General features: G+C 40.8%; 1 protein-coding gene across 2 annotated transcripts in view; it reads right to left on the bottom strand.

Annotated features, from left to right (window-relative positions):
* ZNF451 (zinc finger protein 451) overlaps positions 1-14,284 on the bottom strand; it is a 41,853-nt gene that overhangs the window by 4,658 nt on the left and 22,911 nt on the right. For both annotated transcript variants that reach the window (XM_071548495.1, XM_071548497.1), the window contains exons 11-13: positions 14,013-14,147; positions 10,403-10,533; positions 8,447-8,633 (exon numbers count right to left, since the gene is read on the bottom strand). In XM_071548495.1, the coding sequence (XP_071404596.1) occupies positions 8,447-8,633; positions 10,403-10,533; positions 14,013-14,147 (453 nt within the window). The remainder of the gene's footprint in view (positions 1-8,446; positions 8,634-10,402; positions 10,534-14,012; positions 14,148-14,284) is intronic.

Here is a 14,284-nt window from a genome sequence, read left to right as displayed (position 1 = left end):
CATTTATTAATGTACATCAATATATTTCTGATTACATCAACCAGCAGAGAACATTCAGATATGGCCATCTAATTACTGCGTGACTTCTGGCATTTTCAAGTACCCACTGTAGGTATTCAGTGTCAAGTACACTTTTCACATTTTGTTTTCAAACTTCTGACACATAACCTGTTTGACCAGCAATCTTGCTGACCTTCCCAATTCCAGGAACACAAATTTCACCAGCTGGCATCAAACAGTGATCAGCAGTCCAAAAAGATGCCAGAAATAGATGGACATACACAGGAGTTAAAATGGTCCTTCTCTAGTCTTTGCATACTGACTATGAATCCTTTTTGGAGCTGCCTACAATTTCTGGGCAGAAGAAATACTATTTTTTTACATCATCTTCCAAAGCAAACAAAGCAAAAGAAAAAAAAACCCTCACAACCACTCAAACCCCCAGTCATTAAAATTAGTAATGCAAGGAAAGAAAAAGTGCCAAGCAAAAGGCTTTTCACAAGTGGCTCCTCCCTCATTACCCATCCTTTTAATCTTCCAGTCTGGAAGACATCTCAGACAGCTCCAAAAAGTTTTATACCTGCTAGAGCTGGAACATTTGAAGCAATCACTCCCTATCTCATTTCCTGGCATGTGTCCACTTGATGTAAGAACACTTTCAGAGATGGGGCATCCACAATGTCTCTGGGCAACCTGTTCAAGTGCCTTTGTACCCGCTGAGTAAGTAATTTCTTCCTAACATCTAACATAAATCTTCCATCTTTAGTTTAAAACCATTCCCCCATATCCTCTAACTATCTGCCCATGTAAAAAGTCCCTCTCCCTCTTTTTTATAAGCCCCCTTTAAGTACTGGAATGCTGCAATGCAGTCTTGTGGGAGCCTTCTCCTCTCCAGACTGAACAATGCCAACTCTCTTAGCCTGTCTTTGTAGAAGTGCTCCAGCTCTCTGATCCTCTTTGTGGCCTCCTCGGAACCGACACCAACAGGTCCACTTCCTTCTGGTGTTGAGGACCCCAGACCTGGATGTAGAACTTAAGGTGGGGTCTCACAAGAGCAGAGTAAGGGGCAGGAGAATCATCTCCCTCCACCTGCTCACACTGGTCCAAGAGGACACTGTTGGCCTTCTGGCTTGCCAGAACACCCTGTGACTCATGTCCAGCTTTTCATCCGTGAGAACCCCCAAGTCCTTCTCTGCAAGGCTACTCTCAGTGACTTCTCCCAGTCTGTGCTCGTGTCTGGGATTGTCTCAACCCAAGTACCAGACCTTGCACTTGTTGAACTTCATGAGGTTCTTACGGGCCCACTTCTCAAGTTAGTCCAGGTCCCTCTGGATGGCATCCTATCCTTCTAGTGTGTCAACTGCATCACTCAGCTTCGTGTCATCTGAAAATTTGCTGAGTGCGCTCTTGATCTCACTGTCTGTGTCATTGACAAAGACATTGAAGAGCACTGGTTCCAAGACAGAGTGACACCACTCAGCACTGGCCTCCTCCTAGACAGGAACCAATGACTACAACTCTGTCTGCGTCCATTCGGCCAATTTCTTATCCACTGACAAGTCCAAGGATGTCACGTGAGACTGCATCAAGGCTTTACAGAAGTCTATGCAGATGACATCAGTCAGCCTTCCCCTGTCGACCATTGCAGTTGCTCCATCATAAAAGGCCATCAGACTGGTCAGGCAATGTCACAGAATGGCAGAGGTTGGAAGGGGCCTCTGGAGCTCATCTTGTGCAGCTCCCCTGCTCAAGCAGGATCATCTACAGGTGGCTGCCCAGGACTATGTCTAGACACCTTTTGAGTATTACCAAAAGGACAATATAGTGGGGAGCTCCAAATTTGTTAGTTATGACCTTACCAGGTAGAGTGAAAGGATCACCTCTCTCAGCCTGCTGGCAACAATCTTCCTAATGCAGCCCAGGGTACTGCTGGCCTTCTGAGCCAGCAGAGCACACTGCTGGCTCCTGGACAACTTGGTGTCCACTCGGATCCCCAGGTCCTTTCCTGCAAAGCCGTTTCCCAGATGGTTGACCCCCGGTCAGCATATATTGATATGTTTCTCCCCAGGTGCAAAACTTTGCACTTCGCTTTGCTGAACTTCATGAGGTTCCTGTCGGCCCACTTGGCAGCACAAGCTCCTGGTGTATGAACTGCCACTCATGATTTTTGTGTTATCAACAGACCTGCTGTAGGCACACTCTGCCCCACCATCTAGGTTATTAATGGACATTAAACAGAACCAAATCCAGTACTGACCCCTGGAGTACACAGCTGGTTCCTGGCCCCCATCTGAACTCACCATGTTCCAGGTCTGGCCATTCAGCCAGTCTTCCATCCACCTCAATTTTCTCATCCAGCCCACACTTCATCAGCATATACTCCTGGTACTGCTGGCATCTTCTGATGATGAATGTTTAATTCTTATACATCAGACATGTCCTGTCTAGTTAAAATGCTCAGCACACCCTATAGATCCCAACTCTCTTGGGGTCAGAGGAAAAGCAGTTGCCCAGTTACAGAGCCAAGAGATCTTAAGACAGAGCCTCTTCTCTAGTACATTTTGTTAAATGAATATAAGCTAACAACTGCATCTGTTGTCTCAAAAGAAATCCTACTGCTCACTATTGTCCTCACATACCGACATATTCCTAGGGGAACAATGAAAAAACAGGAAAGCAAACTCTGGAGGAATAGAGAGCTCAGAGATTAGAAAGATTAACCCTATGGATGGGAGCAAATACAGTGATTCTTCGACATTTCATGAGTGTCTCATAGAAACCTGTTCTGGGAAGAGACTGGTAACATTCATAGAATGGAAGCACCAGCTACTGTCCTGCCATTAAAGTGCCACAGCTTGAATTTTGATTAGTTGCCCACACAGCTCAGGATGACTCCCCACTATATCTGATCCTCTACCACCATCCCTTTAATAACTTCCATCAGGTTTACCAGTTCCTCTGTCTCACCAGGGACTTGATTTCCCTTCCCCAGCCTTAATCCTGTTCCTTTGCCACATAACACAACCTCCTCTCTATTTCATTGTGCAATTCCACATCCCACCCCCACTTTTCTGTCCTGCAATGCTCTGTCTCTTAAGTTTTTTCATTAACTCCCAATCTCTCCTATCTCTTTCCCACCCCAATGTACAGCGACATTCACATCACAGCCCACTCTCCCCAACCACTGACTCTTTCCTTTTACAGCGGGTGCATGGAGTTTTAGTGCTACCTTAAGGACACTATTTGTTACCTCATTCAGGATCTCAGTTAACTAATTAGCCAAAAACTTAAGATCAACATCCCATCCTTACCTTCAATCACATTGGTATGTGCAACCAGGTTGCCTTCAAAATACTCCTCTAGAATCCTTTTCTTTATTCCTTCTTTAACATATCTCTGGGGGATCCTTCCCACATACTCCTCCCCATTACATACTGCTCTAATCTCTGTTTCTTCATTAAGGTAACACCACCTGCAAATGCAAATACAGCTACTCCCTGCTGAGGGTTCACCAAGATCTCCCTTCCTCCATGCAAACCAAAGCTTCACTCTACATATCTCTCCCTACAGATGCTCCTTCATCCTTCATGTTCATTCAAGTGTAGCACAGAGAAAAATAAAGCTCTCAAACCTCCACTCTCCTCCAATTACATTTCTTGGAAACTATGGCCAGTATCATGATGGTCACTCACACTTCGATTTAACTTTCATCTACACATCTCTCAAATTCACAACCAGATTAAACTAAACCTCAAGGACTATTTTGTATGATCTGAGTGGTGAGGTCTTCCCACAGTTACTGTTCAGACTCATTATCTTAGGTCTCAGTATATTGCTTTCTCCCTAGGGCATATACGTACATTCAAAGAGGCACACCAGAGATGCCACTGACATACCAAAGGCAACAGGAATTTCCTGTTGTGGCTAAACACAAGGTTACAACTGAAAGGTGACTTTCTTATCACTCCCTACTGCAATAGGCTTTGTCTACTATAACAAAGGAATAGAGTTTTACTAGAGTAACTATAATTCATTGATGATGTGTTGCACTGCAGATGTTCATGCCCTTCACATTCAGTTTCTTTGGGAAGTGGAGGCTGGAGGCTCTGACCTATCTTTAGTCATTTGCAGTCTGTGTTAACTGAACATTTGGAAAAAGCACAGACTGAGGACAGATGTGTTCATGTTGGATCTCAACATCCATGAAAATCTTGACTATGGAGAAGCCAAGCAGCTATTCTCAATGTCTTCCATAATTAAATTCTTAGATCCTCTTACGTTCTTTTCTTGGCAATATGTAAGCCAAGAGATTTCTGGGGTAGTGGGAGCTAGGAAGCTTAGCAGCATTTATCCAAATGAACTGAAACCATCCTCTTCCCAATATAAAAACTCACGGAAGCTGCATTTGGTAATATTTAAACACTTCAGGCAGTAGTAGCAGATTGAAAATGCAGGTTGGCAACTCCACTTGAGCACAGTGGAAACACACCTTATGGGTCAGTGAAAGAGGTGCAGTGACTACTCGGCAGACAACATACTACATTGGTACACCGCTGATTTTGACTGATGAGACAGACTGGCTCTTCAAAAGAAAGGGCAAGAAATACTACAAAAAATTTGCTTCCCTTCTTATTTAAAAGAGCTTATTTTACTAAGAGCTCACTCACTAAAAGATCTCATTTGAATATGACTGTGAGAAACACAGTTAAGCCAAAGCCATCAACTTAGACAAAAGAACTTGCCAGCCAAGATGCTGTGGCATTTGTGCCAGTGCCTGGAGGGGTATGACAACCCCTAACCTGCCATCAGCTTTGCCCTCAACATTGTCCACTGCCCATTAAAAGTATAAGCTGTAATTTCAAGTCACAGGATATCGTCAAGACACAGACAATAGAATAATGATGTTTTTCTGCATGCTATGAGTTTTTTGTTACAAAGGGAGACATTGAAAACTCTTCTGCCCTTTGCAAACCACCTGATTAACATGCATGAAGCTCTCATCACGTATTGTGCCTTCAGCATTAAAGCAAAAACATTTGCATTTATGGACTCAGGTTTAGCAGCAGAAGAGAAACAATACATCTCTTGCCTATTCTTTTCACACCTCAGAGGAAATTCATGCGTCTGCTACAGCCAAGGGTTGTCTAAAGTAACATACAGTCGATATCCTTTGCAACATACACAGGAACTTTCCTTCTATTTATTTACTTTAAGGTAAGTGCATGTACCACAGTTCCCACAGAGGTTCTGTTGAAATGGTAAAATGGTTCACAAGATGCACCTGTCAGATTGCCACATTCAAACACAACCCAGCTCCTCAGAATCTAATTGATAGCTCTGTGAAGGTGATTCAGGGAAAACAGCTTTTTCATTTTGCAGCTCATCCAATACCAACAACAGTCTTATATTTTTCAATATGATTCTCATGATAGAAGTGTTTCTAACTTATTTCTCCCTCCAAATTAATAGCCAGAGGCCCGAGAAAGTTACAAAGCAAGCAATTCTTGTTTACATTTCCTTATACTCAGCTGCATTTCTGTAACGGGTCAACAAGTTATACCAGCCCATGATATATTGCACAACTTTCCATCTCAACCCTCCAGTACTGGTCTTACCACACCAAGATGTGCAAATGATGGCTGATGCTGCTGAACCACATGCTGTGTGTACTGTGTGGTGGCTTTATCTTTTTAAAGACAAACTTCATAAACCCTTGGTAACATCATCCCACTATGCAGCGAATATGGGCCTGTTACCAAAAGGGAATTTTCTGATGTTCTGTTTTAATACAGGAAGAGAAGACAAAGGCAGCTCTTGTGTCTGGGTCCCCCCACTGCTGACACAGACTGAAAAAGGGGACCAAGGACAGCTCAAAATATTTCTGCTCCTTACAAGTTTGACAGGCAATGCCAACAGCCAAAGGAATGATGTGCCATGCCATCAGTTTTCTGCTCAAAGATTTTTTTTTATAGCGACCACACACATAAGTGGAAAGCACAATGATGAGCCAGCCAGCAAATTAAGGTTTGTGGCCTCTGAGTAGTGCCAATCACTGTAATAGTAAATAAAATATTAACATAGTAAAGGCCATTGAAAGAAGGGTTAAATTAGGAAGCTTTTGAAAGCAAGACCAATATATAAAACCCCACTTGAGTATAATTTATACACAGAAAAGGGCTAGATCAAAGTCATCATCTGAGCCGGTATACACTGGTGAATAAAGCTATACCAGCAAAACTACTTAGGCAGGGAGCCAGAGTACCCTTATATAGCAAACAGGCATTCCCCCCTCCTCACTCTCAATATCGTTAAGCTGCATAACAAACTGTGCAAGAAAAGAAGCCTGTACAGCTAAATTAACTGCTTGCAAGTTACAGATGCCTTCCAACTCTTCCTCCCCAAAAATATGCAAAGTTTGCAATGCAAAAAAAGCTGCCCACATTAATATCCAGTTATACAGCTATAATTACGTTAGAAGAGATCTATCAATCTAGAAATTTCTAGAAAACATTTGTACTAGGGATGCAGTAATGCATCATAGAATGGTTTTAATTGGAAGGGACCTTAAAGATCATCTAGTTCTAATTCCCCTGCCATGGGCAGGGACACCTTCCACTAGACCAGGTTGCTCAAAGCCCTGTCCAGTCTGGCCTTGAACACTTCCAGGGATGAGGCACTCACAGATTCTCTGGACAACCACCACTTAGTGCTTCACCACCCTCACAGTGAAGAATTTCTTTGTAATACCTATTCTAAACATACCCTCTTTCAGTTTAAACCAACCCCCCTTGTCCTATCCCTCTGTGCCCTTGTAAAAAGTCCCTCCCTATCCTTCTTATAGGCTGCAGTTACGTCACCCAAAGCCTTCTCTTCTGCAGGCTGAAGAACTCCAACCCTCTCCAGCCTTTCCTCCTAGAAGAGGTGCTCCAGTCCTCTGATCATCTTTGTGGCCTCCTCTGGACTTGCTTCAACAGTCAATGACCTTCCTGTGCTGGGGACCCCAGAGCTGGATGCTCTAGATGGGGTCTCAAGAGCATGGAGTACAGGGCAGAATTCCTTCCACTGACCTGCTGGTCACACTTCTTGTAATGCAGCCCAGGATACACTTGGCTTTCTGGGTTGTGAGTGCACAGTGCCAGCTCATGTCCAGCCTCTCATCCACCAGCACTCCCCCAAGTCCTTCTCAGTAGGTTTAAGGTCCCTCAGTTCATCCCTCAGCCTGTACTGATACCAGGGGATGTGTAGCTTTATGGATACTCCGTCCCTCTTGAGAAAACGAACTGCACGAACTTAGTGACAATTCTGTAATTAACTATGCCAAGAAATTTTACTGGTGCGTCTGCTTCTGGCTGGGAATCACAACTGCATAATCCTGCTGAAAAATCTAGATGAACAAATGTCTGGGGTGGGCAGAAAACTCTACAAGCACTTTTTCTGTATAAAAAGCATGTAAATCAATTCCAGCTCACGATAAATCTTTTTTTTCAAGAAACTATTTCATCATTCTATCTTTCTTTTTCCCTTTAATCAATCAATGCCAATTCTACATTCAGAGCTACCACTCCACTTTAATCTTCCTGGTAGCACAGCAGCACCATGTGACAGCTCTCATAAACCCGTATCAAGACTAGCAGTGTATTTTTTCCGAAAACAGTTTATGGCTAATTCAGGAACAGCTTTCTGTAATATGCCCTCAATTTACAATCCCCCAGAAATAAAACCAGAAGCCAGGAAAAGCAATAACATGCCTACAGAGAAATGTCAGGTCTTCTAGGAAAATATCAAAATATTTTAAAATACTGACAAGTATTTAAACTCATTGCAGCTCTGGTATCCTTTGAATGAAAGTGAGCTGGCTCAATCCTCTTTGATTATCCCATATAAAACGAATGTGATCATTTTAGCATGTCATTAGAATCTGGCATTTTAGAGAACTTAAAAACATCCATTGAATTTTTTTTCTTCAAATGAATGTCTTCACTGGAATGTGACTCACCTAGTTACCAAATTATAGGAAGTAGCAAGGAGGATAATCAGAGTTAAAATAGGCAGAAATATTTTGAGAAATAATGATGCTGTAGCAGGGTCACATTTGTTTCAGACCCAGAACAAATCAAGCTCAGCAGATTTAAGCACAAATTGATATATACACACACAAGAGTGCTCTAAAGAGCTTCTCTTTAACCAGCAAGTTTTCAGACTCAAACAACAATTTGCCTACTGCTATAATAAAGAATACAGGGATGACAGAGTTTATGTTGAAAAATGTTTAATTAAGTCTGGTTTTAAAATCTACCTGATTTTCTGATCTATATTTCACTGAAATTCCAGTACAATACAAGAAGCATCAAGAAATAGCTTGTGTTACCAGCATAAGGGTTCAATTCTTTAATTGGAAAGAACTGTAAATTTACTGGAAAAACTGTGTTTAATGTTTACTTTCTACCTTTTGTGGTATCTGAAATGCTGTTTAGCAAGGCACACATCATGTCTCCTTCAATGCGGTGAGGATTTAGGATGCAAACTGATCGCTGGGTCAGCTTAAATTGGTTTTCCAGTTCCAGAAAGCTTTTGTCTCCAGAAAGTACAGTGAAAGGAATTTGCTTGGGCAGGTGCTCATCCAGACGACCAGCCTGTAGGGAGGGAAACAAATGACAAGTGCTGAACTGAGATCATGATTTTCTCTTGTGGCATTTTGCTACCTCTGGGCAAGACAGGTCTTCATTGGAAAGCCTTCTACAGCAATTTACTCTTGCTTTTATGATCCAAGCCACGTTATACCACTGTGGAAGGTACCATTTCAACAATGTGATCCTGCATTTCTTCTCTACATACAACAAGAGATACAGGTAGTGGCTACCATAACAGTACAGAGTATAGAACAAATACCTAAAAAGCAGCATTTTAGAACAATCTCCACATAAAACAAGTCGTCTGTGCAGAGGATTTTAAGAATAACATAAAAAGTATAATGTGACATACAACCATGGTTGCAAAATGTGCTTATATAAATAGATATTAGTAGTTTTATCTAACTGATAAAGTACTATATGGCATCAAGCTGCACCAAGGGTGGTTTAGATTAGACATTATGAATTTTTTTTCACTGAAAGGGTTGTCAAGCATTGTAACAGGCTGCTCAGGGAAGTGGTGGAGTCACCATTCCTGGAAGCATTCAAAAAAATGTGTGGGTATTGCACTTGAGGACAGGGTTTAATGGTGAACATGGTGGTAGTGCTGGGTTCATGGCTGGACTTGATGATATTAGAGGTCTTTTCCAACCTTAACAATTCTATGATTCTACACAAAAATCCTGAGTCACCATGGTATCCCAGGTTTCTGTCCTTCACCTGCACATCCCCAATCTTGCCAAACCCGCAGGTCTACTGGGGGTAGACTGGGTACTGGGTTTTGTCAGCTCAACAGGGTCTGTGAAACTGGCATTCATTCAGCTCCATTGTAATGATGGCCCAACATCTGGACTACTTGAAGAGAGAGGCAGGAGTTACATTTCTCTCTTAAACAGAAACTGTAAGAATTGTAAGTTTTCTTCTTTTTGTCCACAAACCAGCCCACTTCTCTACAACAGACTGATGTCCTATTTGGGCTAACTTTTAAATCACTTCTAAACTGCCTGTCTCCACTCAATCCAGTGACAGGTTTATCATTCTTTATAGTGGACACAGAGGTCTCATAGAAGGAATCTAAGAATTTTATCTGCGATTAGTACTTAACACCAATAGCAGGTATCATCTGCCACTCTTCTCTGGGTACAGAGACACAGCAATAAAGAAAGTGTAGTGGTTTTACCTAGGCCTCAAATTAGCAGGCTCAGAGAATCTGTGTGGATTGGGAGACAGCTCTCACCTGACTCAGTAACCAAGGAAGTATTTCATACCAGATGACGCAAACCTAAGATATGTGTGCAACAGTGGGAGGTGTTAGGTCAGTTCCACCATGGCCGAGGTACAAGCCAGATGTGGTGCAGCTCCTGTCTTGTTGGAGTAGGCCCCGCTGCTTTTGCTGCCGCTACTTGCATTTTGTTTGAATTCAGGGAAGTAGAAACATTTTGTTGTTATACTTTGCTTCTTGATGGGTGTCTTTTAGAGTGCTTATGAATCTAGAGAAATAGACTTTTTATTAACTGGGGAGTGGGAAGTTATTTCTTGTTATACTCTGTGTAAGTGTGTGTTCTATTGTAGTTTTCTCTTAATTTTCTCTTTCCTGTATAAAATATACATAGTTAGTTTAAGCATAAATCTAGTTTGAAGCTTTTTTTTTTCCTCTCCTTCTTTTTCTCTTGGTTTGTTGGGGGGTGTGGGGTGGGAACCTTTTTCTCTGTACTTGGGCAGTTGGCATTTTGCCAGCTCAACCCAAGACAAGAAAGCATGCCCTAACTTACATGAACACAGAGAGCAAAGTCTGATGCTTCCCTTCTGGTACCGCAGTGTGGATGAAGGAAGAAACATCCAATCCTCTTCAGGTAATTATAGATTTTGCATTGCACTGGAGGTTTCCAGTTGCTGTATCCTCCTAAAGGAATATAATGAATAATAAAAACAAACATAAGAAACATGGGCAAAAACCATCTCTATGAATTAAGAATGCAAGAAGGCAAAACCAAAGAAATCTATCTTTAAAGGCAGAATTTTGATTAGTCTGAAAACTTAAAAAAACCCACAAAACCAAAGTCCCCCAACTCCCTTGTTCTTTATTTAGAAAGTAAAAGGAAAAAAATAGTAGCTAGCCTGATACTACTACTCATTCAATTTTGTATGATTTTTTTTCCTCCTAATCCTGAAAAACTTATCTTCCAGATATCATGTGCTTTTAGACAAAAAGGATGGATTTTTTTCCAATTTGAAACACAGCTATGGTTAATGTGCAGAAGCAGAGGAGCTCTGGGACCACAGTACAAGTCACAGAAATGCTTCTCTTAGGGAAATCTGTACTACAGGAGTTATAGAGTCAACATATGCTATACCTGCCTTACACATCACGTGTCAGAAGTCTTTAAAACTGGAGCAACAGCTGAAACAAATGTTAGAGTTCTAATAAACCCTTGAATGCAGTCAAGGATAAGCAAAATGAGGGAAAAAAGTACAGCAATTTTCTGAACAGTATCCTAAAACATGTAGTTACTAGCTGAGAAAATAACTGGATAATAAAGATGAGCTGGGTAACGTGTCTCGCTACAGACAAAATAATACCAAGCTGAAACAAGTTACAAGGCAAAGGAAAGAAGTAGGAAGTCTTTCAAGAAGAGAGAGAAAACCAGAGGAGCTTGCAGTTACTATGACACCATAAAAAGGCAAACAAATGAAAGGACAATTTGAAGAGAGCAACTAAGAATTTCATAACATTCACAACTGCTAAGAAATAATGGGTCTGCAACGGGGAGGAAAACCTGTTGCTTCATATGCCAAATGATAAGAGTGACAGGATGTAAGAAAGGATTTTGCATGGAAAATGAAAGCAGTCATTGATGGCACTTCACGTGAGAACATGGGAAATTTAGGCTCCAGTACACAGGCTGCAGGGGATGGTGTATGCCAACAGGGCCACTCCCAGTCCAACAAAGAAAAGTATTACTCAGTAGATTTCTTCTGGGTTTTTTTCACCCTTTTCAACAAGAAATGGCAAGAAGGTGGTATCAAAAAGATATCAAAAATTATCTCAAAGATAAAGACTTATCAAGAGTCTACACAGAAATGGTTTAATGGTATCTGTTCATGAGAAAAAAATGCTATTTGCAGCTCGTTCCAATCTGTTATGACAGCCTCAGTCACTGCTCTTTGGGAAAGATTTGTAATGACCAAACCTGAGTTTTGGCTGCATAAATGTACAACATGAGCATTTGATACAGCTGTATTTGACAGAACTCTATTTACTCTTTATTTGTTAGCCCACAAATGGATGAAGACAACTGAGTATCTGAAGACAGAAAACATAGTCTGGACAATACAACAGAAAAACTTAAAGCAAAGCTAAGGCTGTACGAGCAATTGGAATCACAGAAATAATGCAGATGTATCATATAAAAATAATAATTAAAAAATCAGAAATGTTGTTTGGGATATGCAGGAAAACAGAAGAGACAGGGACGTTGCTATATTTTCAGAGGTTAAACAAACAAGACTATCATGCTTCAAGTAACTGTGCAAACCATTATTAACCAATAAATCTAAAAGCAATACAGTTGACAATAATAAACTGCTTAATTCTTGTCTTCTTCCACAGTCTCTAACATGAATATGGCCCATTCCCAGGATGCAGTGTGCATGCAGCACACCTGTCTGGAGGTAAGAAATGGAGTGGTGCTGACATGGGCTGTGCTGTGCCATCAGGCACCCGTGCTTGGAACATCTCGGCACAGAGTTTTAACTAGCACAGAGGTACCTCTGGGTAAGAGTATCGTATTAACAGAAGTTCCTAACAACAGGCTAGTAACACTAAGTTTGTATGACAATTATTTGTCCTTAAGTCAGAGAAGAGAAATTTCTGACAACAGTACAGTTCAGACATCCCTGGGTTCAAACAACAATTCTTAATGAATCAAAACAGTATTTTAACCTTGGAAAAGAGTAACAGCACAGAAGACCTTGTCATAACAAACAAGTTTAAGTCAATTAATGACAAACTAGTTTCAAATAAATTAGATAGAATAACAAAGTATGATTGAAAGTCAATGTCTGAATTCACATGAGCAAAGTCTGACATAACTGAAAAATTTTTCTTTGCTAAGTAATTCTTTATAATAGATTATCTTTAAGGTCTGTTCCAACCCCTAAACACGATTCTGTGATATAAGCCCTCAAAATCACAATTTTCTGTGGCTTGAATGTGCACTGGAATGCTGTTAGAGAAAGGCCAAAGGCTAGGTAATGACAATGCAGGTAGTGGTACAGAAGTAATGCCTGAGTAGAACACAAAACTCAGAAGCATAACCTGCTTTAAAAGGGAAGACCAGAAGATTCATCTCCAGAACTCCTAAGAACCAGGTATTAGACTACAGGTCCAGGAGCACAGAGGACTGTTTTAACAACCAACACTTTAAATTAACAGCCATACTTACTCTACCTTCATCAGCTAACTGAAAAACCTGTTTCTAAAAGAGAAAAAAAGAAGTGATCCAGGCATCAACAGACCTTTCTGTACAACCTGAGCAGTGTGACAACTCTCAGCTTTCAGGATGTTCTTGATTATTTTTTAAAGGAAGAGATAATCAAAAACACTAAGCAAAGAAGTGCAATGCAATGATGTTTACCAAATGTAAAACGTAGCTGACAATTCCTGCAAGTCTGTTAGGACGATGCCTGTGTTTTAGACAATAAATATTTTGAAAATATCCCTTATCTAGACTTTACTGAAGAAGTCAATGTACTACAGGCAAAATAATTATAAAGGCAGATACAGAGAAAACCAGTAAAAAAAGCATGAGGTAGGCAAGAAGTTGCTCCAAAACCAGTCAGCTAAGCAAAGTATGCTATTGGTAGACTTTGCAAAACTGCATGATCTTTAATATCCCTTTCAACCCAAACCATTCTATGATTCTGTGAAACTCATGACAATGTGAGTTCCTTCAAACACCCTGTACTAAAGTAAATTAAAATAGTCTAAGAATTCAAAATCACGCCTTCTAGAAGTAAAACAAAACCAACAACAAAAAATCAGCACACTATGAGATGCCCTTGGGAGTTCAAATAATCTCTGAGTATTATGGCTGTCTTGATAATTATGGAAACCTAATATGATAGAGCTTAACCAAGTTCATCAGGGAAGCCAGAATTCTGCAACAGTATTCTACAAGAAATAGTAAGAGCAGTGGAAGTCAAGACTGAGTTCAAAAAGTTCAAGAACATTTCTGTTACACGGTGCCTGTGACACTGCAACTTATGTAGCCCTAGTGATTGCTTGCTCCTGTTCTTTCTCTCAGATTCAAGGAATCTCTGTTCAAGTAAATGTGTAGACTTATTAATCTTATCTTCCTATTTCCTTCAAACACTTTTTACCTTGAAAGCCCCAGATGAACGTCCCTTGGTTCAGGTTAGCTGGCAGGTCCGTGAAAAAGCTTCCCCAGTTGTCCAGATCCACCAACACAATGTGAGTCATGGTACTTAGGTAGTCAAGATCAGGAAGATCACCATCTATCAACAGGATAAAAAGAACACATTTAAAATTCACCTGACTTTCTGGTCAACCAACATACACAACTTAAGATACACATTGAAAATTCATGCACTCGACTGTTACGTATGCAAAGTTACAAAACATGATCCTATTT

This window comes from Pithys albifrons, chromosome 2, assembly GCF_047495875.1.
Source record: "Pithys albifrons albifrons isolate INPA30051 chromosome 2, PitAlb_v1, whole genome shotgun sequence".
Lineage (NCBI taxonomy): Eukaryota > Metazoa > Chordata > Aves > Passeriformes > Thamnophilidae > Pithys > Pithys albifrons.
This window is presented reverse-complemented; position numbering and strand designations above follow the sequence as displayed.